Genomic DNA, 26,934 nt, shown 5'->3' with positions numbered 1-26,934 from the left:
CCATTTCTATTTCCACTCTCTTAGTCTAAGGGGTTACCATTGAAGTTCTGCTTACTGAAGAAATGTGACTTGTCTCCCAGTCATTACCGTCATTCCTGTTTTACTACCGATCCATCTTCTACCATGTTTCATCCTCTTAAGAATGAAAATATCATCACATGCCTACCATGCTTAAAACTTCTCCTATGCTGCCCATGATGATAACAACAGTCAATAGTTTTTAAACACTTATTAAGTGCCAATACTAGGCTAAGGCTTTATAAATAATATTGTACCAAATCATCAAAATAATAATCTAAGGTAACATTTCAAACTGTGGTCAGGAAACCACTGGGAATCACTAAGCCCCTTTTATAGGTCCCATGAGTTCAAAACTCTATGTACAATATTAAGATGCCTTTTTCACTCATTCTCTCCCAAGTGAACAGTTTTGCTAGAAACTACCTAACAAAAAATATCATAACATATTGAAAACAGAAGCAGGTAAAAAAATCTAGCTTTTGGGCCGGCCCGGTGGCTCAGGCGGTTAGAGCTCCGTGCTCCTAACTCCGAAGGCTGCCGGTTCGATTCCCACATGGGCCAGTGGGCTCTCAACACACACATACACACACACACACACACAAAAAGGCAAAAAAAAAAAAAAAAGTAAAAAATTATGTAAAAAAAAAAAATAAATAAACCCTTTCTTTAAAAAAAAAAAAAAAATCTAGCTTTTTATCAAGCCAGAAATTAAAGGAATTTGAAAAAAATGTAAAAAATACCACTCTCCTCAATATTTTTTGTTTAGAAAATAGTTATTCTTCATAAAAGTATGTTATTTATGGTAATATGTAGTGGGTTTTTTCTTATTTTTAAATTAATTAATATTTTCACATTTTCTCGGCTGTAATTTCTAAAACAGTATGTATAGATATAGCCCACATAAACAAGAGCTCTTTGGGGTCACTGTTAATTTTAAGTGTAAAGAAGTCCCAACACCAAAAAGTTTGTGAACTATTGTTCTAAGGTTATCATCTTCATTTCACAAATGAAGAATCCAGGCCTTAGAGGATTAAGTAACTGGCCTAAGTGGTAGATTGAGATAATAAAGCTGTATGACTCCAGAATCCAAGCTCTTAATCACTGTATTGTCCCTTCCTATCAGCTATTTATCATCTGGCTCCTACCTACTTATCTCAGGGTCATCTTCTTTCCTTTACATCACATTCAGGTCACCACTTCTCTCAACTAGCCTTAGTTACCTCAAACTTTCTTAAGCTTTATTTCCTACATGTTGCTCAGTATGATAAGACAGTATACCCTCCCAAAGCTTTCTTTAAACCAGAGGAACGTTAAGCTTTTCAACCTATCCATTATAGATAAGATATAATTATTTGGATCTGACCTCTTTAAGAATCTCTTCTTAAAAACAAATCTCCCAAAATGTACACAGTGATGCCACCAATTATACTAATCTCTCAGTGGACATGTTCTGGATCCATGAAATAGGGACTTAAAGTCATTGCTCACATATTTTATATTAGTTACAATGTATTCATGTTTACAAAGGGTCTATGAACTGAAAAAGAAAAACTATGCTGGACAATAAGCCACTAAAGATTGTGTATAGTGATAGAGGGATTTTCTAAACCTTCACAACAAAGATGCCCAAACAAGCTTTTTCCTCTGGCACTTTCACAAAGCGCATTTCCTTCTTCATGCTGGCTTTTGTTTTTAGTTGACTGGTCACAGATTGATTTTCACAAGATGTAGCCCCAATTCCCATGAAGTTACTTTTTTTTCTTATGTTTAAAACTATTCCTCAGAAGAAACTTCTCTGGTAGGTTCAACTGTTTCTAAAAATAATCCACTCACTGTACAGGGTGGATTTCCCATGTGAGGTCAAATTGTGAGGTCTGTAAGCACAGCACTTATCTAAGTCATTAATAATCCAACTGAAATCAGTGGCTCCAGTATAATTCCCTGCGGTTTCCCAACCCCATTCAAACAACTTTTCTCTATTCCAACAGTTCTCCAGTGCTTAGATCTGCTGTTTCCATTCGATATTACCAATTCACTCCATATTTCTTACACCATGAGCCATAATGGTTTCCATACATATACAAAAAGACCTGTTCTCTGTTTTTTATAATTAAGTGATACAAGTTTTAATTACTAGTGGGAATAAAATCTTCCTTATTCTTTCCTAATTCTAAAATATTAATTACTATATGCATCAATTCGATGGTTAGCTCATTATCATATAGTGCCCAAGTTAGTCAACAAACAGTCAAAGATGCTTTGGTTTTTCAAAAACAGTGGTTTTCCAAGGATTTTCAAATGACAAATGGTAACACATTTAAAAATACACCACTCAAGAAGGTTGTCAGAAAACTTATACATCAAATCAGGAAACCAGTGAGTTGAGGAAAACATACCTTCACTTTCTCTATTTGAACTTTTTTCTCTCTATTATGTAACCAAAAAATGATATTCTGATATGCCCATGGGGGAGTATCAGGGGAAGAAAAGATTTCAGCCAGCCAACGTCACACTAGTAATTTAGTATTTATTTCTAAGATACTACAGCTTTGACATTCCCATAACCCAAATAAAAATGATAGGGGTGGCATTAACCAAAAAGGAAAATATTGCTAAAATGAATTACACTAAAATTCAAAACTTCTCTTCATATTGTAGAAATTTGAATACGGATTGTATATCAGATAATCAGATAAAAAATAATATTGTATTAGGTTAAATTTCTTGAGTCTGTTACTTGTACTATAGTTATGCAGGAGAATGTCCCTATTCTTAAGAAATAATGCTGAAGTATTTAAGAAGTGTCATGGTATCTGCAGCTATCTCTCAAATAACTTAAGAATAAAACAATAAAATTCAAAATTATACATAGAGAGATAAAGCAAATGTTATGTTAACATATGCTGAATTGGTGAAGGGTATTATATGTATATTTATTGGACTATTCTTAAAAGTTTTAGAAAAGATTTGAAATTTGACAAAATATAAAGTTTGAGAGGAAAAACAAACTTCAGTTCAATAAAACATACCATTGAGAAAGTGAAAAGGCCATCCACAGAGTGAGATAAGATATATACAATTTATGTAACTGACAAAGAATGCGTATCCAGAATATATCAACAATATTGCAAATCAATTTTAAAAAGACTGACAATCCAATTTTTAAAGATGAGTGAGACATGAATAAGCCCAGCACAAAAGAGGTTATCCAAGTGGCTAATAAACATATGGAAAAGTGCTCAATCTAATTAATCATTAGGGAAATGCAAATTAAAATTATACTGCGATACTATTCTACCTATTACAACGGCTAGAATTTAAAAGACTGAGAATATACCTGTTAGTAGGGACTTTGGAGCAAATAAAATTCCTGATGGGCTTGTACACCGGTAGAACCACTTTGGGAAACTGAAAGTATTTACTAAAGCTAAACATACATAAAATCCCAATGACCTAGCAATTCCACTTTTATATATCCAACAACAATGCATATACCAAAAAAAAGACATGTACCAAGAATATTCATAGTATTTATTTGTAATACCCAAAAGCTGGAAATAGTCTAAATGTTCATTAGTAGAATGAAAAAGTAAAACATATGGAACACTATACAGCAATGAAAACAAACAAATGACTGCTAAAGACAATGACATGGAAAATTTCATAATCAAAATGTTAGCAAAAGAAGCCAGAAACAAGAGTACATAATTTGTTACCATTTACATAAATTTCAAAACCAAACAAAATTCTTTTGTGATAATGATAAATCACAACAGTGCTTGCCTTTGGGGAAATGGCAGGTAGTGTCTGGGAGGGTCACCAAGAAGGCTTTGCATATTGAAAAGGTTCTATGTCTTGATCTGTTCTGGGTTATGGGCTATATGGGAGTGTTGATTTTATGAAAATTCACTGAGCTGTACATTATAATTTGTGTACTTTGCTTTTCTCTGTATTATACCTCAATTTAAAAAGTATATTGAAGAACAAAAAATGATGGAACAATGGAATTACATCCTGAATCTGAAGTCTCATTTTAGCTTTTTTCTTTGCATTCCATATCCAAAACGTCAACCTGTCAGATTGAACTAACCTTCCAAAGGATTTCTTCACTATTATCCAGTCAGTCAATTTTTTTTTTGTTTGTTTGTTTGTTTTTATTTTTTTTTTCAGTCAGTCAATTTTTAAATATATTCTCCTACAAAAGAGTCAATCCAATATAACAGTTCTTCCTTTTAAAAGATCATTCCTTTTTTTTCTATTATATTTCTCAAATCTTTTCAGTTATACCAAATATTAGCAGCTATTACCAAGCTTTTAATTTAGAATTAATAGTTAGAGACACTTCTCTTCTACATGTTAAAAGTCATTATTTTTCTAGATTTCCTACAGCAAAGTGCTTTGTCATCATCTATAAATTCCAATGTAGTATCACTACCCTCCCAGATATTTCCAACACAAACCAGTGGAAAGAACTATGAAAAAAAATAAGTCAAAGGAACTGACATTACACTTACAAAAACAAAAAACAGTCTTCATTTTGTTGAACTCTCTAGAGTATCAAAAACTAAACTAATAAATAAACAAACAAAAAATCATAAAATGCCAATTTATTTCTCCAGGAGCAAAAACATTCTTATAACCAAAGCCTGGAAAGAAACTTAATCCCTATGTACATCTACTGCAATTATTTGGTTCTTTGTTATAACAAAACTATATTCCAAGTCAAAGGAAAAAAAAATATTAAGTCCATTTTACTTCCCAACCAAATAGCTGCAGTTTTATTTAAGATGGACAGATAGTCTAACTGGTTCTTTTCTCCACTTTTTTCTCCAGTTCTTTTTCTCACTTTTCTCTGAATACTGAGTTCAGTTCTCTAACTACAAGGAAGAAAGGCTGAAAACATAAAGCTTGACAAAATCCTGGCCAATATTTGCTTATAAAAAGATGTCTCTTTCCCCAACAATATCATCTCCTGCCCTTGACCCAACAGCTTACCCCTCTTTTTGTCCCCAAATTTCTACTTCTGAAAGGACATGCTAAGGATGGGAAATGAAGTGTCATCAACTTTCACCTTGCTATTCATCACCTGCTTGCAATGATCAATTGTTGTTAATGGATCTAGTTATTTTTAATTTAGAAACAGTACATAAAAGAGTTTTAGAATTTTAACTGCACAGAAAACTAGGAGGTAGATCTTTCAAATAACTAATTATGTTTCTAGAATGGTATACAATTTTTCTTTACATTTTTAGATAGTTTTTTTCCTATTTAACAATAGAATGTGTTCATTGTTGACAACTGTAAAATTCAGAAAATTTTAAAGAAAAAATAAATCACTCAAGAAATATATTGGTGTATTTCCTTCCAGTCATTTGTCTATGCCCGTACTCTCAAAACAAAACAAAAAAGAAACTGTTGATTTTGTGTTCTAAATTTTTTCACTTGTAATTATCCTTACATATAATGAGCATTTTTTTTGGCCATTAAATGCTTTAACATGATTTTTCATGGTTACGTTGTCTTCTACAGTATGGATGTACTATAATTTATTTGGTTAATCCCCTATTGTTTAAATTGTTTCACTATATACGTCTTTTTATCTATCATACATTTCGTAGAATTACGCAGAATGCTATTTTGAACCCAACACCATCCAAATTAGTTTATGCCCTGCCTGCTTTTCTCTATCCTTCCCCACCCCTCCAAAAACTCAGAAGGGAATAAAACACTGCAAGGATTTTATGGCAAAATCCTCTTTGTGTATAAAGCCATTTCAGAGGCAATGTTGGTTTTATAAAATAACTTGACTAATGGATAAAAGATATGAATGCTTATAGGCCTTAAAGGTTTATTTGAGGCTTTCTGATCCTAATTTGCTAATCAAGTGGAAAAATGAGAAATAATGGCTTGTTTTATTTCCCATTAGCATAATACATTTTTAAAAACAAAATACTTAAGGCTCAATTGACAATTTCTAATTATGAGGAATAACCTTGATCCATCCAGAGTGGGATTTCTAGATTTTACACTGTATTATTATATAAATAGGATGCCATGCTAATGACTCTGGTGAGATGGTATGGCAATACAGAAAACAAAACAAAGTTTCATTTGATATTTGAGAGATGCAGATTACAACACTGTTTTCAAGGTGTTTTTCAATCAAGTTCCCTGGCTTTATTTTTCAGAAATGATTTAAATTTATACTTTCTGGAATTTCCAGTCCTTGTCAACAGACATGATCAAGAAACATGAAGAAAAAAAAGAATTCATCTTCACAGGAGAAAAAAATGAACACAAAAACAAGATATTAATATTTTGCCTATCACGTTGGTAATGACTTTAAAAAACTATAATACTTGATGTTAGCAAGGATGTAGGGGCAGATAGCGCCTTTCTGGAAGACAATTTGGCAGTAGATTTCACTCTCCATTACAGAAACCACAAATCTCCAACTACGGGAACAAGGTCAATTAAGTTCGCGAACTCATCCTAGAAAAAATGCTACACACCTCATTGCTGAATATCACTATGGTCACCTTCAAAGTACTCCCCTTGGGAAGCTATGCACCGATGCCAGTGCCTAGTCCACACCTCAAAGCAATTTTGGAACTCTTTTTCTGGAATGGCCATCAGAGCTGTCGTCGTATTACCCTTGATGTCCTGAATGTCATCAAAATGTCTTCCTTTCAATATTTCCTTTATCTTTGAGTAAAGAAAGAAGTCATTGGGGGTTAGATCAGGTGAGTAGGGAGGGTGTTCCAATACAGTGATTTGTTTACTGGCTAAAAACTCCCTCACAGACAGTGCCGTGTGAGCTGGTGCATTATCGTGATGCAAGAGCCATGAATGTTGTTGGTAAAAAGTTCAGGTCGTCTAACTTTTTCACGCAGCCTTTTCAGCACTTGATTATATGTTTGTCCAGTTGGTACAAATTCATAATGAATAATCTCTCTGATATCAATAAAGGTTAGCAATAGCATTGCAACAAGTTCGCGAACTTAATTGTCACACTTCGTAAAATGCAGTCTTCACTCCTAAGAGAAGTTTACCCGGATGCTGATATAATTCTAATGCAGCTGTTAACTAATAGATGCATCAACATCAAATATTTTGAGCCAATTACTGTTACTTCAAATTTAAACTTCTGAAATTTTTTCCCAGTTAACAAAGACTTGGTCATTTAGTATATACAAAGGCCATAACAATTTCCTAAACAGCTGTAGCTAGATAACTGAATGAAAAAGTACTATGGAAGAAAACTTTACAATAGCAATTTATTCAACTAAGAGGCTTCATTACCTGCTAAAGAGTATAGGGACTCTACAAATCTGTTTCTGAAATTATGGATATCCTTTTCTACATGCTCATTTCCCTGAGAAAAAAATAACTATTTAAAACATCACCTGCTGCCCAGGTGACGTGACTAAACTAGACAAGAGCCTTGCTTTCGTTCTATTAACAACCCCAACCGATACCAATGGCTTTTACTTAGTATTTCTAAAAAAATTAAGGTACCTGCCTACTAAGGGACATGTGAAAGAGTTAGGAGATTTTTTTTTTTTTCCTTTAAGCAAATCTCTCTCCTCCTTCTGACTTCCCTGTCATTACCCAGGCAAACTCTTAACTTCAGCTTACTCCCTAAGATCTCTCCAGATAGTTACCTAGCTAGTCCTGAAAATGATATACCTGAAACATCTATCGTCAGTGTGCTTCTTTCCATTCTCACTGTTACTATTCATTCAAGCCCTTAGTTCTTCTTGCTGGACTCCCACAATAGCCTCCAGCCTCCTATCTCTACATTCCATTCCATCCTATGCACTAATGCCTCCTAAAGGTGTGTGACTTTCCTACTCAGTCTTCCGTGGTAGAATTTTTAATGACATAGAAAAATGCTTATGATAGAAGCATTTTTTAAAATGAATAAAAAAGTATGTATAGGCTAAAACTACATACATAGACTATAGTCTCAGTTACATGTTAAAAAGCTTGTCTGTATATGTATGAGCACATGTATAAATGTAAGCACACATCCATACATAAAGGGAAAAGGGAGGGCCACAAAACACATCAAATGTTAGCAGTCGTTATCTCTTAGTGGGCAAGGCTAGGTTATCTTTACTTTCTTCTTTATCTTCACAATAAACAGATTTGTGGCAAAGTCACTTTCAGTAAAGTGTCTCACAAGCCATCTACAGTGAACATACAGTTAATGTTTTAAAATACTTTAAAAACATTTAAAGTATTAAATGACTTTAAAAACAAAGTCATTTAAAATACTTTAAAAACATTTCACCTGTCCCCCATTACCTATGAGTCTAACTCCTCAGTCCCTAGAGTTCAAGGCTCTCTTTAATCCAGGATCTCTCTCCCTCCTAGTCTTAGCTCTTATGACCCCTAGTATAACCTGGATTCCCTTAAGAACCAGATTAGACCGCTCACACTGTCCCTTGAGCGTAGCACTTATTTCACACTCTGCTTTGCTTTTTTTTTTTTTTTTTTTCATTCCACCTAGAATATGGTCCTTTCCCATTTCCACCCATCAAAATCCTATGTATTCTTCCAGGTCTATTTCCAACGATTCAGAAATAGCAAATACTACCTACCACAACCCTTTCTCTTTCCCACAACAGACAACACTAACTGACTTCTGAATCCTGACCCCTTCTCAAAATCCTTCTCAATTAAACAGATCTAGCAATCCTTACTCATCAATCCATGTTGACATACAAAATGAAACTTGTCTGCCATTCCTGCAATCTAATGCAATTGCCCTCTTTTCCCCTCTCCCCTCTCCCCATAGTTCTTTACATTCTTGGGGAGCTTATCTCTTCTATCTTCTATTAAGAATCATTTACTTAATTGTCTTATCTCCCTTTCCTACTAGATTTTAATCTGTACAAGGGAGTACTTATGTCTCATCTATCTTCGTAGCCCCTACAGAGCTTTGCAGGAAGTAGGCACTCAAACAACTGCTGACTTGAATACTTCATGTTTTGCTATTATAATATTTCATCACTCAAAATGGCTAAATATTTGGAAGCTTTATTTTAAAACAATTTTTCTTGAAAGACTTAGTTCAAGTTTATTTAATCAATTTTAGTTAAAATTCCTATTTTAATTTAATAAGACACTGTCTGATATTACACAGACTCTTTTATCCAGAAGAGTCAAAGAACAGAACAAGATAAGCCGAGATGAGAGAGCTGAACCATTTTGAGGGTTTTATATCCAAGTATAGAAGCTAATGAATTAAACGACCACATTTTGAGAAATTTTATCTACCAATCTCCTTAATCAAAAGAGAAATGTTATTTCTGACAGAGAAAGGAAAGGACTGTGAGCATCAAAAATATACATTGCTTAAGAAAGGAATTGTTTGGGGGGAAAAAAGATGGAGAGATGAAAAGGAAAACAAAACGCTAAAAAATCAAGCAACAAAGTAAAGCAAGTAGTCTGGTGAAGTCACAAAAATTTTTTACCTAAATCAGAAACCCAATTCAAGAGACGTGGGTAGAGGAAAAGACTAGTCGTACAGTAAGACTCATGCTGCCATCTAGAGGTTAAATGCTAGGTGATTTTTCTTTTCAATCAGTCAACTGCAGTTAATTTAATTTTTAACTATTATAGATAGAGGTTGAACTGAACAGACTTTATAAAGTAAGCCAGACAAACAACTCTGATGTCAAGCCACAATGAAGAATATTCAGGGTGCGAAGTCCCAGTTATTCTCTCCCTGCCCTCCTTCATAGATTAAAATAAAAAATTAACAGAGCTAATCATTCTTTCGAATTTTATCCAGATGGGAAACAATTTCTAAAAGTTAAGTGGCCACTTTTCCAAAACTCATGTGCCTAGAGGGTCAAGAAGTCTACTACACCACAGGCTAGCTTGCAGCAGCAGTTTTTCTTTGGTACTATCACCAAAGAAAGTTGTACCAAATAGTTGCTGGTGCAGACAACTTCATCGATGTAGATTACTAGGATGAAGGATCAAGTTTAAATGGGGAAGTCTCAATCTGTTTACAATAAAATGTTTCTTTTAAAAACTATGGTAGGTGATTAAATTTAGCCAAATAACAGTTCTACTGAAACTGCTAAATGAACATGCAGGGGTCAGACTATAAATTAGCAGACGCAACTGCTTATATCAAAATAAGCTACATTTGTTAAAGCTTTTTTTAGATGGTAATATACTCAGTGTGATCTTACTTAATAACTTCTTAGCTAACCTTTTCTTTACAGGACCAAGGTAATTTCAAACCAATCCAAGTTAAGTGAGTATAAATAAATTGGGATTTTTACTTATTTTAGAGTATATGAAAAGTGTAATCAATAACAAATGCATCAAATTCAACACCTCTTCATGATAAAAAAAACACCCAACAAACTAAGAATAAAAGATAACTTCCTCAACCTGAAAAAGGGCCTCTACAAAAAACCCCCACAGCTAACAACCCAGTGCTTTCTCCTTGAGATCAGGAAGAAGACAAGCATGTCCACTCTTGCCACTTCTATTCAACACTGTACCAGACTTACTAGCCAGGGCAAGAAAATGAAATAAAAGAAAATGAAATAAACATCCAGATTGGAAATGAGGAAGTAAAACTCTTTATTTGCAGGTGACCTGATTCTGTGTATTGAAAAGCTTAAGTAATCTACTGAAACACAATTAGAACTAATGAATGAGTTGAAATAAAGTTTTAGGATATAAAATGCATATATAAAAGTTAACTGTATTTCTCTACAGTAGCAGTGAGCAAACTGAAAATGAAATTAAGAAAACAATTTCATTTATAATAGTATCAAAAAATAAAATACTTATCAATAAATTTTAACAAATATAGTGTAAAACTTATACTTTGAAAACTGCAGAACATTGTTGAAAGAAATTAAAGACATAAATAAATAGAAAGACATACCACACTTATGATTCACCTTAATATTATTAAGATGGCAATATTCCCCAAACTGATCTAGAGATTCAATGCAATCCCTATCAAAATCCCAGCTGACTTCTTTGCAATGATTGACAAGTTTAAATTCTTGTGGAAATTTAAGGGACCCAGAATAGCCAAAACAATCTTGAAAAAGAACAAAGATGGAAAACACACATCCCAATTCCAAAACTTACTACAAAGCTACAGTAATCAAGACAGTGAGATACTGGCTAGGATAGAAATATAGATAAATGGAATAGAATTGAAAGTCCAGAAATAAACACTCACATTAGTGGTTAATTGATTTTTTATAAGATGCCAAGATAATTCAAGAGGAAAAGAATAGTCTTTTCAACATATGGTACCAGAACAATGGATAGCAACATGCAAAATAATGATTTTGGATCCCTGCCTCACACCATGTACAAAAATTAACATAAAATGGACCAAGGAGCTAAATTACAAAGCTCTTAGAAGAAAACATAGGCATAAATCTTTGGGAACTTGGATTAGGCAATGGTTTCTTTGGTATGACATCAAAACACAAATAATCCAATTTAAAATTGGACAAAAGTTCTGAATAGACAATTCTCCAAGAAGACACACAACTGACCAATAAGCACATAAAAATATGTGCAATATCATTAGTTATTAGGCACATGTAATTCCAAACCACAATGGGGTACCGCTTCATATCCATTAGGATGGATATAATGATGTTTTTTTAAAACAAATAATAACTGGTATTGGCAAGGATGTGGAGAAATTGGAACCTTTGTGGAGAGCCATAATTTCTTGTTGCTCTGGAGCTTTGTTGAACTGGCTCAGTTTATAATTAACCAGTTTCTGTTCCTAAGGCATTGTTTCAGCTTAAGCCTTAAGGGTGCTTGCAAGTTGCTAAGGTATGAGGTGAAAACGGCCAGTTTCTCAAACACAAATCACTAATTGCTATCAGGATAATGGTAAAGTCTGTCATAAAATAAATATGTTGGGAAGTTTTATGGTAATTTTATAGTTTCTATGTAAAAGTTAAAAATTTACTTTCTGTGAGGTAATGCACACACGTAATTGTTAAACTGTACGTACCCATAGGGTATATATTGGTAAAGGTAATTAAACCAGGCGCTTCAGCATCACTAAAAACCTGCAGCATCATCATTTGTGTGAGTGTCTCTTTTTCATTCCCACTCCCCCCTTCGGGTACTGTTCAACTCGTGGCGGCTGGCACGCCACAAACCTTCCATACACTGCTGGTAGGGATGTAAAATGGTACACCCAGTATGGAAAACAGTCTGACGGTTCCTCAAAAGGTTCTATGTAGAGTTAATATATGACCCAGAAATTCCACTCCTAGTTATAAACTCAAGAGAACAAAAACATATGACCACACAAAAACTTGTACATAACTGTTCATGGCAGCATTATGCACACTAGCCAAATAGTGGAAACAATCCAAATATCCAACTGGTGTGTAAATGCAATGTGGATAATTGGTGAATAAATATATCTATACAAAGGAATATTATTCAACCATAAAAAGAAATGAAATACTGATACATGCTACAACATAAAAGAACATTGAAAACATCATGTTAAGTGAAAGAAATCAGATACAAAAGACCACACATTGTATGATTTCATTTATACGAAACGTCCAGACTAGGCAAATTCATACAGCCAGAAAGCAGATTAGCTACCATAGCGAAATACAATTAATTTTTCTACATGCATCTTATATCCTGTAATTTTACTCAACTCATTTATTGGTCTTACTCTTAGGCCTGTAGAGTTTGGGGAGAGGGAATAGGGAGTGACTGCTAATGGGTATAGAGTTTCTTTTGGGAGTAATGAAAAGGTTCTAAAATTGATTGTGTGATGGTTACAAAACTCTGAATATACTAAAACTCATTGAATTGCACACTACAAATAAGTGAAATGTAGGGTATATAAATTACATCTCAATAAAGCTGTTATTAAGGAAGAAAAAAAGAACAATGCATCAGAGCCTCCAAATTTTAGCCCTGGTTTCAAATGGCATGATCTGTTGCTTTCCTGATTTTCACATTCTATTTTAAAATATTTTGAATATAGTCAGTACGTAGGTAATGTGCATGACTACTAAAAGGTTTGTAGCCTTAAGACAGGAGAATTATTATTATTATTATTATTATTATTATTATTGGAGTAAAAACTGCTGATAATCAGTAGTATGCTGATAATCAGTAGTATACTATGATAAAATTGATGTAATTGATGATAAATCTTTCAATTTATCATGAATTGAAAGATTCATGATATTTCAATGGGTCTTAGTAAAGCAAGCTATATACTGTTGCAACTTACAAGACTAAATCAGGACCATACCTGGGTCTTAATAGCGATGGAGTAGGTAGGGTTCAGGTAGAAGATAAAACTAAACCATTATCCACAAACTTCATACTATCTTTACTATATGTGGTTGATCATCCACTGTTACAAGAGGAAAAATTCCAGATTATAAGACCTTCAAATATTAATTCTCATCACTAAAATACAAACTATCCAGAAAAAGAACAATTTCTAGAAGTTTCCACCTTTTTAGTTTTCAGTCAATGGATGACATTAGAAAAATTCTGTCATTTCCTTTGAAGGCATCTGCAGTTGATCATTCAATCAAAAAATACACATTGCACATTTACTATATACCAGGTACTTACTCTACGGGCTACAAAGACAGCCCAAAAACATGATTCTTACCTTGTAGTTACTATCAATCCAAGACATAAGACATGTGCCAAAAGTCTCACAGAATGGTAAAAGGGCCACACAAATGAAACAAATGAACTACTCTAGAGTAATTTGGGAGGCCAAAAAAGAGAGTTCACTTTCCATATCAGGTATGAAAAGGAAAGGCTGATGAAAGGTAAATACTGGGAAGAATAATGGAGGATGAATAAAAGTTCTAATATTAGAAATAGGTCAGGGAGGACTTTCTGAGAAAAAGAAATAGCGCGCATAGAATTAAGAAGATGGGAAAGGGTTCTGGGAAGAGTGAGTTATTTCCAATGGGAACAGTGCATGGTGTTTTGGTAAGGGAGAAGTAGGAAAGAAGGCTAGAGCCAGGGTATAGAGGATTTTGAATGCCATGCTAAGGAATCTGATTTTTATCATATGGGTAATGAAGTACTACTAATGACTTACACGCAAAGGACAAACAGAAGAAATGGTACTTTAGAAAAATTAATCTGGTCGTGGCAAACAAGATGACTGGGATGCGGTAGGTGAAAGGCAGGGAAATCGGTTAAAGGTGACTACAACAGTTTCAGTAAAACAGGAAGGACACAACTCAGACGGTAGTAACAGAAATGGAATTCTTTATATGGTGAGGCAGTTTACAATTTTTTTGTATTTCTGTATATTTCATGGGAATTTCATATAAATTAACTGCCAACTCAAGCCAAGAGGCCCCAATCATGAGGAGTATAAATGCCTACACAAAAAATTATTGCATTCCCCAATTTACACACCAAAAGGATTATCTGAGACATAATCATGTACCAAATCAAAGGACGGGGTTCATCTTTCACAGACACAATCTACTTACTATCAACGCTAGAAGGTTCACATTATTTCTGTACTAACATTTAACAATGCTCTGGGGAAGTGACAAACAATCATGTTTTGAGGACAAATATTTTTTGCATTTTTTTTCTTTCCATCATCTTTATCAGTACAGATATTTGCATGAAAACAGGATCACTGGTCCTTGGGGATTCATCAGTTCCTATTGCTTATTTTTCATCCATGTCATCCTCTCAATTAATGCAGGAAAGAGGATTGAGACACTGAAACACCAGATTAGGGTGTCAAGTAAATGTCAAACCCCTAGAGTAGATGAATAATCTGTAAGGACAAAAAAAAAAAGATCTTGTTTTTATGCAAATATATCATGCACAATAAAACAAAGAGAGACTGTATCTAAGAAGTCCAATACATATCAATGTAATTCTTTCCAATTCTAAATTTAAAAAGTATTTTCTATGTCAGCTAATTCATTATGATTAAGGAAGGAAAATGACAATCGGTTGCAAAGTACTGCTACAGAAGTCTAAATAAGGCTGAATTTTGAACTAGAAAATAATTTTGCAAGATCTAAGCTGGACTCATGGGACTTACCCGGCAGAAATGAGCATTTCTGTTGCAGTTTTAGTTCAGTGTTTAAGATGGCTGATTCGGTAATTTCAAAAACCCCCACCTTCAAAGCCTCAAGTTTTAGAAATACACTTAATAGTAATAATGATTTTAACTGTGTGGATTATAAACTAAAACAAACCATACTAAGTTTCTGATTCAGCAGAAAGCCATTAAAATAGACTTTATCAATGCTGAGGGAATTGACTCATTATTCTAAAAACTGATAAAAAGAACTATTTATGCAGTAAGAACAGCTTTGAAGATAATAATAAATAGTTGATAAGATAAAGACCATCACAGAAAAATTCTAGCTAGTAAAAAGGAATGACAGAATTAGAATATTACCATTTTGCAACCTATAATAAAATACTGGATCTAGGCAGTTATCAAAGGCTGCTAAAACTCTTGGTGTAAAGCGGATGGAGCATTTTACAATGAATAATAGATCAGGCTAATAATAACTTTATCAACTAATTAATCTTAACATCACAAAGAGAGACAAACAGACACAATATACCTTCTGATGGATGTGTACCCCATCATTTAAAAATATTCTTGCCAAACTAAAAATCATGCCTGTATCTATGCAAGCTTTTAGGGTCAACTAGCAGGAAATAAAAAGGGATAAACAAAAATACTAAGTACCATCACTGGATATAAGCACCAAAATCTAGAATATGGAAATTCTACAGAACAAATAACTAAGTTTAATAATTGACAAATAATAATTGACAAGGGAAAGTAAAAGGGGGGTGGAACTGTGACAGACAAAAAGAGACTTATCAACTAAATATGGTATACATCTTTCTTAGATCCTGATTCAAACAAACTAACTGTATAAAGACAATTATGAGTTATCCAAGAAAATCTGAATCATGATTGGCTATGTGATGATATTGAGCAAGTTTGTTAAAATTTTTTAGGCATAATAATGGAATTGTGGTTTTATTAAAAAAAAAAGAGTCCTTGTCTTTTAGAATCATATATGAAGTTAGTTGACAATGAGGTAATATGATGCCTGAGATTTGCTTTAAAATAATTAAGGGAGATTGGTATAAGTGAAACAGATTGGTCATGGTGACTATTGAAGCCAGGTCATGAGTACATGAGGTCATTATTTTATTCTCTCTACCTTGGTATATGTGTAAAATTTTCCATAACAAAAAGAAGGGGAAAAAACCCAAACCACTTCATTATCTTTTTCAGTAGGAAAGCAGAAAACCTACTCAGAGAATATATAGCAATTTCAACTATAAATAACTAGCAATAATATTGTTGATAAGTACATTTGGTAATATAGCTTCTTGATGGCATAAAATTTATTTCATAAAAAATAGACATAGAGAGATAAGATTGATCATTAAGATCATTACAATATTTATTACCCAGAGCTGGAAACAGAAATCAATTTCTATACTACATAAGCCTTGCATTAATGAATTTAATAATCACAGATTTGCCTTTTCATTACAAACCCTGAAAATCCATGACATAGCTGGTAATTAGTAATTTTGCCAAGACATAAACTTTAATCATGAGAAACAACCAGTACACAGAGAACAGGTAGGTCACACAGTGAGTGAACCTAGACCACCTACCAAACATATCTCAAAGCAGTTTGTTGTTCTCTGCTCCTTGATTCATGTAGTTGATTAAAAACTGTTTCCTTGGTAAAGGAAAGTCAGTTGTTAATGACAGTAATGGAAATAACGAAAAGATAAAGAGGGCTAAGGGAGTGATGACTATTAGTCAAAAATTAGAAGTTTTTAAATTAAATTTTAAAGTGAAATGTTGAATTTGGAAGTAACTCAAATCAATGATGTGAACAAACCCACAATATGCTCTATAAACAAAAAAAATAATTTATGAAACTGTTTTTAGGATTCTTCTAATCCATCTTCAAATCAGTACAAAACTTGTATTTATGAAGAAAAAATATAAGCTATAGTAGCCTCTCCAAACTGCGGATTTATGAAAGTTTCAGGAGGTACCCACTGAGAACAAAGTTGAGTATCTTTCAATTAATTACATAGTAGAATTTTCTATAACTCTTTTTCTAGTTTTACAATGAAAACAGTATGGGAAGAGATACAATTTATAAATAAATAATTTTAAACTAAAAGAATGAAGAACAAACAGGAATAAGTGAGAACTTTTACTCATGGTAGCAGATTATGTTTTTGGTCTGCGATGTATCCCTCCCTTTGAAGAACCAATTGTTCCCTCCCATTCTGTGTGAGGTGAGTTAGAGACTAACCCTTCTAATCTGGTCTGCACCCAGGACCCAAGCCTGGTCATCAGAGTGCTCCATGCTACCTGACTGGTTCCAGGATAGGTATGTGAGGCAAAATGGAACAGTCAGAGTACTCCCAGGACCTTTCTTTTGGAACATTCAGAAAAGAGCTTCTTTCTTTGGGGATTATGAGATTTAAAGACACATAAACTAGAACTCCTTTTGGTCGCCTTCCCCAGTTCTAGGAAAAAGCTATCTGCAGCAGCAAAGAATAAGACTAATGCCTGATGAAACAGAGCCCTGAGATACAAAACGAAAGCAAGAAAAACAACAAATCCTAATGACATCATTAGGAGTCATGGATCCTCAAAGATAGCCTCAAAGCTATTTCTACTAGAATTTTGATTTATGTGGACTAATAAACTCCCTCTTTTGCTTAAGCTAGTTTGATTGGACATTCTATCACTTAAAACTAAAAGGATTTCCATTACACTTTTACTGTACAGAGAAAAATAATTTGTTACCTAGTAAACTCAGTTATTATTCCAAACTCAGTTATAAAAGGCACACTTTAGATTACAGTGACTTCTTACCTTCATAAAACCCTTTCTGAATTATAGCTAGAACTCATCATGAAATACACAACAGGCAACATGGAATAAAAGTGATCTGGGTACTCACACTCATCCAGCCCCAGCTGATAGGCCAAGTTCTGTAGGCCTCGTACCTTCTCCATCAAATTAGCTGTGGTGAGGCTTCCCAGTTCTGAAACAGAAGCATTTATTTCAATAGCATTTCTTTCCATTGTTCTCTAGTAACAACTGATTCGGGTTGGGAATCCTTGTTATATAAGTTTCCAAGCTTAATTCCTATCAAACAAGTAGAAAAATGAATCCGTATCTCATTTCATCCTACCATCACACACACACACACACACACACACACACACACACACACACACACACACAGAGCAATGAGTATTTTTTTTCCCCACTACGGCAAAATGCCTCAGATGAGCTTACCCACTTAATGAAAAGAGAGTTAGCATAAATACAATCGCAAATTATGTGTTTTATCTTAAGGATCCTTTTTGTAACATTCATTTTGCCTATTATACAAAATGAATCCACCCTTAAAATATGAAACCTTGTGATGTGACAGCATTGAGAAAGCCTACAGATGGAGCTGTCTTGCAAAATAGACACTATCTCCACTATCATTTAAGTCCTCATTACTTCAATTAATAATGAAAGAGCAACAGAACACATACTGTTTCCCATTTCCCTAAGTTTAGAAAACAAAAACTAAATATTAATCCAAACTTCCCTTTCAATCAAAAACCTATACAAAATGTTAAGTTTACCAGATAAAAAAACAGTATACTTAAAACAAAAATTTACTTTCACAGATTTTCATTTAAATAGCACCCAATTCCTTTTAGGGTTAAGACACAGGTCAGTTTGCATGGAACATAACGCTATGATCCCTTATTAAAACTTTAAAGTTTCCTTAGAAAATACACACTGATGGCATATTATATAAATGTCTCTTTGGAACATTAGCAATGAACCCAAAATGCCCTTGAGACTTAATATTTCCATGGTTGCAGGTGGGGACCTGCATTTAAGTATTTCATGCAGAACAATGAATTACTTCTGAAATCAAATAATGGTGTTCTTTTCTCCCACTTATCATGCCACACTCATTATCAATATCTGGCATAAGTAGTAGCCTTTCCTTGATCTGTTCAGCTGCTTAAATAGCTCAAGAATCCAAGATTTTTACTTTAATTTTAGTCTATTACTTTACAACCATCATGAATCTTATCTCCAGAAGGATGATTAAAAAATAAATAAATAAAGTAGAGTAAAATCAAGGAAAATTAATGTTTTTTAATTTAAATTTCCACTTGTGGTTGAGTTCCAAGTAATTTATCAAACAACAATATTCACTACTTACAGTATTCTTTATTGGAGAAATTGATGGAATAGAATGAAATAAAAGACATGTCTTAACCCACTGAAGGGTTGTCAAGCACTGACAACAATATATGGTAGTAAATTCTAAATAAGGCACTTGATTATAGTGGAAAGAGACCAGACAAAATAAAAAATAAGAGTTTAAATTTTTTAACTCTAACAAATCTTTAACCTCTGAGGTTAAAGGTATCTAAGGTTAACCTCTGAACCTTAGATATCATCATACCTAACTCACAGGACCTTTGTGAGAATTAAATGAGAAAATTTTTGTGAGAACTTTTTGTGAACTGTACGCTTTATACAAAATAAGCGTATTATTAAAGGAATTTAGTAGCAAAAGAAATCATTATGACCAAGTCTTGAATTAGAAGGATTTCTACACATGGAAAAATAAAGAAAGGCATTTAGACATGAAGAATTATTAATAAGGATGGTTAAGTAGGCAGTCTGACTGAAGCTAAGAATACTTTTAAGGGACTAGTGAAAGAAAAAGTGGAAAGGTGGAGTATAGAGGAGTATAAATGTCAAGTTAAAAGTTAGAGGTCACCAGCAACGCTTACCTTTCAACATATCGATGTCATCACGTTCTATTTCAGCCATCCATTTGGGTGGAGAGCTAGTAATAGGCTGTCAAAAAATAAAAATATATCCATTCAGATACACACGAAGTGTGAAGAGACTCTATTCTTTCTTAAGTAGCTTGTCACACAGCCTCCAAATAGTCACCTTACAAAATAATACTGCTCATCTTTAAAGTTGGTCTCAGAGAAATGATTTTAAGAAGAATTAGGTCTGACTAGTAGTCTTGCTTCAAGCATAACAAGATAGTTTTGCAATGAAACAAATTACTTGAAATTTAGTCCTGGTGAAAGCCTCCAACTGAAAACTACTTGAAATAACAATCAGTAAGTAACATTCTCTAGCAGAGGGGAGAAGATTCAAAGAAGAATCAAGAATGAGAAAATTCTCAATTTGCAGGGAGACTGTAATGGTCATTACTTGACATTTCATTTTATGGTAGACACTTTAGAAAACTTTAGAATTTTAAGTTATCTTCTCATTTCCGAAAGTGAACTTAACACAATTTTGAAAGACAGCCCATTCTTAGAATGGTTTTGGGCAACAGTTTTCAATCCAAGTTGCACATAAGAATCACCCATGTAACAACAGAAAAATACAAATGACCTGGCCACATCCTAGATGCACTGATTTAGGTACTGGAGGAAGGTCAAGTAGAGAGAACAGAGCGAGGAACATTCCATACGTATTTTTTTAAAGTTCCACAGCTGCACACTGATGTTCTGCGGTGCAGGTAGGGGTATGGTTGGGAAGCATTACTTCAGCTTGGAGCCCTTTTCTTTTTTTTTAATTAATATTTATTTGGTACTGTGACAAGTCACTTTGTATGCATCATGTCATTTAATTTCCAAATCAACCCTATGAAGCAGGTATTATTATCCTCATTTTACAAATGAAAAAACTGATGTACAGAAAGATTATATATCACTTGCTTCAGGTCACACAGCTAATAGAGTCCGGATTCAAAAATCAATGCAGTCTGAATTCAGAAACCACTACCCTCAACTACCTCCCTTAAAAGGAGCTAGGTTAAATTCACCATTTTCACCCCTGGGAGAGAAACAGAGTATACCAGGGGATCTTAACCTGGGATCTTGGCATGACCTTGAACTCCTAGAAACAAAACAATATGTATATGCATACTTCTAAGGAAAAGGTGTAGACACTTTATTAGATTTTCAAAAATACACTATACTCTAATAAAAGTTATTTAAAAACTACTTATTTACACCTACAACTCAAAATACTCCATTGTTATCAAAATATAATTAACTGAAGTCAGTATGAATGAGAATGTAAGAAAATTAAATCAGGACTTTCTACTCAATCTACTAGAGAAAAGCTGATCTAATAATAATAGCTACTATGTATCATTTATTATGTCCCAGGTATTTTGCAAAGTGTTTTCATTCATTATGGCATTTTATACTAAGACTCCTCTGAGGTAGTTTCAGATGAGCAAACTAAGGCTCAAAAGTGTTAGGAAACTTACTCAGGTCAGAGATAGTTAAGAAGCAGACTCAGGATTAGATCTCAGTGTGTCAGACTCCAAAGCCCTATGCTACCCTGAATTCCTCAAGCTTAGGCCTTACTGAATGCTAACGGAGTACAGGCCAGTTTACACACAACTCTAGCTCTTGAAAAAAATGAAAGCAGCTACAAAGTCAGACTCCCTCTGAACAAATACTCTCACAAGACCTGAAAGGCCCAGAGGGGCCTTAATATTTAACTCAAATAATGAGTAGAGAATGCTAGGCATATATGGAAGGTACTGTGAGAGTTATGTTACAAATCCCCAATAGTATGATTTAATAGCAAGAGCATGGGCTTTGGAATCAGACAGACCTGTATTCACATCCTGACTTGCCACTCACTAAGACTTAGGCAAGTAACTTAACTCCCAAGTTTCTCTGTCAGTTAGTGCTTTTAACATTAGGCTCAGATGCTTAAAAATATGGTGTTAAGAGCATGGATGCTAGTAATCAGACTAATGGGTTCAAAGCCTGATTCTGCCACTTACAGCCTATAACCTTAGGTACCCTACTCACCCTCTCTGTGCCTTTTCTTTGTCTGTAAAATAGGGATAATAAATGTACCTACGCCTCATGGTTTTGTGAAGATTAAATAATATATATATAGCACTTAGAAGAGTGCCTGGCACATGGTAAACACTATGTAAGTGCTAGCTAGCTAATATAATCATTATATTCTTCTGGTTGTGGGAATATATAAAAGAACACATGTATAGTATCTAGCACACTGCCTGCTGTCCTGGAAGTACAAAAGTTGTGGCTCTAGTGGAATGTCTTCCTTCCGTTTCTGATGAGCCACTGAGAAATTTCAAAAATCCTCTCAGGAGGCATAAGTTAAGGTCATAATGCATCACATAAGCAAAAGATAAAAGCTACAAAATCATAGTTTGGGCAAAAAGAATATTGGCATTACATTAAATATTTCAATTGCCTTATGTTAAAAGCTTTCAAGCTAAGACAAGAGGCAAACAGACAAAGTCAAAATGCCAAAATAGAGCATTTGGCCAGAGGAAGACATTATCATCAATTAACATGATGATAAAACAAACAGATTTCCAGGGCTATAGTTAAAAAATGATTTGAAGATTATGACATTATTCTTCAAAATAAATGATAGTTGAACTTTAATCAAGGAGCAAAATGTTAGATAAACTTCATTAGGTAAATAAAATATTACTTACACTTTTGAAAGAAGCTGCAAATTCAGCAACACCTGGTACTAAAAGGAGAAAAATACAACATTATTTATTCAGTAAATATTTTAGTGCCCCAGGCACAGAGGATTCAAATAATAAGGAAAAAAACAGCCTTGTCTTCAAGGAGCTTACAGTCTGGAAAAGGAGAGAGAGTAAATCAATAATTGTAATACAGTTTAAATACTCCAAGAATCGGAAGACCCCCCTCCCACGCCCCCACAAAAGAAAATCTAAATCAGATTGAGAGGGCAGGAAAAGCTTCTCGTGGTAAATAATGCCTCAACTGAACTATGAAGGATCAGGAATTAGCTGGATGGGAGAGTGGCAAGATACCGTATCTCTTACCAAAAAGTTTAAATTTCCTTTTTAGGTATGCTGTTCTGTCAAACCAATCATTTAAATGTCTCACAGGAAGAATCACATAAGAAAACAGAAAAATAAAAACCAGATATTTAAAAATAAAATGATGTTCAACCTCACTAATAGAAACACAAAATAAAAATAATAAAGATTAGTAACATTCAGTGTCAGCTGGTATGTGAGTAAACGGGCACTCTCATATACAGTCACTCTCTACTGTATGCACAAAGACATTTCTGCAAGGATATTTGTTATTAAATTGTTTGTAATATCAACAATTGGATATAACTTATTTTTCCAAATATGTGAATACATAAATGATAGTATATCCATACAATTAAATACTTTAAAAGAATGAAGTAAATCTACACCTACTAACATGGGAAGGTCCATTAATAAATTACTACTAGGTGAAATAAATTAAGCTGTAGACCATGTAAATATGGCCCCATCATTACTCCAAAAAAAAAAAACAAAACCCTAAACTCTTCTATATACTTAAAAATACATCTTTATTTGCTTATCTGAATAAGCATAAAAAAGGTCAAAAGGATTTGTACCAAACTATTAATGGGTGATTTTAGACTGAAGGAGATGAGGAAATACATGTGTCCGTACTGTCCGTACTGTCCAAACTTATTACAGATGTAGTTTTTTAAAAATAATTATTTTTTAAAGGCTCCCTATCATTTCCTGAGTCACAATACATCCTAAAAAAATTAAACACCAAATAGCTATTCTTAACGTTGGACCACAGAATTCAGTGGTTCTCAGTAACTACATTGATTTTGATATAAAAAACCAAAAACTTACATTGTTCTGGCCAAAGGTCTGGTGAGGCCCGGTCAAGTTTTTCAAAACTTAACAAAGATGCTTCCAGATCTGTCCCTAGAACAAAATACCCAGATGAACCAAGAAGACACAAAATATGTTAATTTATATTTTATAGCATTTCAATCTCAAAGAATGTAACAAACTGGAATACTCACCTGGAAGTGTAGAGATCTGAGTTCTATAACTACAACTAAATGCTATACAAATGAATCATTCTCCCTCATCAAACCTCAATTTTCCGATCTCTAAAATGGGAGCAATATTTTAGTGGGGCGTTAGGAAAAATGAATATCAACAAACCCACATGCACCTTTATTCATACTCTTAGACTTTCCTCCAAGTTACAATCAATTAAGTGTCTCTGCTTTCAAGAAAAACAAACTCGTCTGCTAGGGTTCTGAACTGCATCTTCTCTCGCTTTGTCAGACACATCATGAATAACATCTCTCTTGCACAATCAGTTTCTACCTTCTCCACTGGCATACACTCAACAGCAAGCAAGCCTGCTATAGAATTTCCCTTCTTTGAAACAAACTCTTCCTTGACCCCATTACCTCCTCCCTCTTTACTGCAAAAGTTCTTGAGATGTCTACCCTGCTGTCTCCACTTCCTTACCTCACCTTCTCTCCTTAACCCACGACAATCAGGCTTCTACTCGTGTATATACGGAAAACTGCTGTTGTCAAGCTTATCTATGACTAATGTTGCTAAATATAGTGATAACTTCTCAGTTCTCTTTTATGTGACCTTTTGTAGCATTCACACACTGACCACTCTCCTTGAAACACTTCTATAAAACCATTATGCTGGCCTTTCTCCTTCCTCACTGACTTCTTCCTCAGTTTTGTCTTCTTCTCAGGCCCCATCATAGACTGGCTTCACTCCCTCCCTAAAGTCTCCTAAGGAGACCTCATCTAATCCCATAGCCTTTACCATCATTTATATGCTAACCACTTCATATTTATATTTCCAGTCCCAAACTTTCCCCAAACTTCAGAGTTACATATCTAAGTGGCTGCTTGACATCTCTCTACATTTACATGGATGAAAAATCCCTTAAGTTTAAAACCATACTCTCTCAGTCCTCTCCATTTCAAGAAATAGCACTACCATGAACCCCAGTTTTCAAAAACACAGATGTCCTCATGCCTCTCTTTCTTTCCCGTTTCCATAACCAACCATTAGTAAATCTACTAGTTTCTATCTCCAAAATACACCCTGAAACCAAATTAATTAACCAAGAAAACATCACTTCTCTCCTGAACTAATTCAATAACCTCTTAACAGGCCTCCTTTTTCCCATCCTTCCCCCTTCCCTTCCTTACCCCCAAATCTATTTTCCACAAAGTAGCCAGTACTGACTTAAAAAAAAAAAAAAAAAAAAGTCAATCAGTTCAAGTCACTCTCCAGCTTAAAGGACTTCATCACAGCTAAATTTGTGAATGTATACCTACCAAGGCCCTGTAAAATCCTACATGATCCTGCCTAATTCTTTGACACCATTTCCTCTCCACTGTCGTCTGGGCACACAATAGGTACTGGATATTATTAGGTTGGTGCAAAAGTAAGTGAGGTTTAAAAAGTTTAAAAAAAAAAAATTGCAAAAACCACAATTACTTTTGCACCAACCTAATAACAATAGTTAATACTTATTGAGTACTGTATGTTGAGTATGCTAACTAGTTACATACATTAGTTCATTTAATGATATAAACAGTGGCTCTTAACATTTTCTGGGTAAGCCACATCTTTTGAAATCTGGGGGTAAAAAAGCTATGGACCTATTCCCTGAAAATGTATATATGTCTTAATTTTTTCAACATATGCTTTTCTATAAACTGAATTTCCCCCCCAAATATTCTAAGAGAATTTCCAATGGCATTCTAATTGGTAAAGAATTCAACTCTAATAAATTGCCTTAACTAAGCATTCCAAAAATGGTAACAAAGAAAAGCTGTGTGTAACACAAAATGTCAATTTTTCAAATTCCTAAGGGATATTATGATGGGAAGCTCAACTATAACAAAAATACACTTATTGGGAGTAGGACCCAATAATCAACAAGGATGGCCTTATGATACCATAGTTTGGGTCATAACTCAGACTGCTTTGAAATTTACTCTCATAAATTCAGTAATTAGATGGCTTTTCTTGATTTCAGTTTTCTCCTTTTCAAAGAAGTCCCAGCAAACTTTGCATTAAAAAGACAAATGAGTAAACTACCTAAACTTTTACAAACCATTATTATTTGAATTAAAATTTAAAGAGATAAGTAGAACACTAAAAATAGAAGTGAGAGCGCTAGGCAGTGAAATGTTTTAGGATGAGATACTTATTTAGAAGCTGAATTTAAATTCAAAGTGCTCAACTTGATTTTGTCAGATTTAAAAAAATGTTAATATGGAGAAGGGTGAAACTATAAAGGATGAGACTGAAAACTTTTAAAAATTAAGAGTGTAAATAATTAATGGAGATGGACCAAAGGAAAAAATAATGTTTCTAATACTCTTCCTGGCCAAAGAAGGAAAAAGAAATTAAGACAAGAATAAATGAAACACAATGAACACAGCTCTAAAATCTCCAAAACGTATAAATCTAAAAATAACCTTATAATAAAGTAAAAATTGTTATAGCAATTACTTCTACTTCTATCACTTGGCTGACTTTCTTAAAAAATTGTGGTAAAAGATACATAATATAAAATTTACCCTTTTCACCATTTTTAAGTGTACAGTTCAGTGACATTAAGTACATTCACAATGTTGTGTAACCATCATCACTATCCATCTCCAGAACTTTTTCACCTTCCCAAAATGAAACTACTCATTAAATAATAACTCCCATTACCTTGGCTGACTTTTTTAATGCCCCCCCCTCCACTTTTTTCTGGCAAGAAAAGGACATTTTAACAAGAGAGTACCCAGGCAGGAAAAAGAATCTCTTTAGACTCTGAACATCCATAATTTCTTATACAGTCTGTACCTGCACTCAAAAAACTTAAGACTCAGTTAAACTTGAAACTTAAGACAAAGTAATACATTATTTATGTATATATCTAATCATTCTTTCAATAAATGTTCATCGAAGG

General features: G+C 33.8%; 1 protein-coding gene across 6 annotated transcripts in view; it reads right to left on the bottom strand.

Moving 5' to 3' along the window:
* LIN52 (lin-52 DREAM MuvB core complex component) overlaps positions 1 to 26,934 on the bottom strand; it is a 98,202-nt gene that overhangs the window by 69,883 nt on the left and 1,385 nt on the right. For 2 of the 6 annotated variants that reach the window (XM_081049425.1, XM_081049423.1), the window contains 4 exons: positions 23,826 to 23,900; positions 22,638 to 22,675; positions 19,906 to 19,972; positions 18,048 to 18,131 (listed from right to left, as the gene is read on the bottom strand). In XM_081049425.1, coding sequence (XP_080905551.1) covers positions 18,048 to 18,131; positions 19,906 to 19,972; positions 22,638 to 22,675; positions 23,826 to 23,900 — 264 coding nt within the window. Of the gene's footprint in view, positions 1 to 13,141; positions 14,843 to 18,047; positions 18,132 to 19,905; positions 19,973 to 22,637; positions 22,676 to 23,825; positions 23,901 to 26,934 lie in introns of those variants that run through there. The other 4 variants (XM_081049426.1, XM_081049428.1, XM_081049427.1 and 1 more) reach the window with 4 other exon arrangements.

The sequence above is a fragment of the Rhinolophus hipposideros genome, assembly GCF_964194185.1.
Source record: "Rhinolophus hipposideros genome assembly, chromosome: 5".
Lineage (NCBI taxonomy): Eukaryota > Metazoa > Chordata > Mammalia > Chiroptera > Rhinolophidae > Rhinolophus > Rhinolophus hipposideros.
Note: the sequence above shows the minus strand (reverse complement) of the source record. Positions and strands in the feature narration are given on the sequence as shown.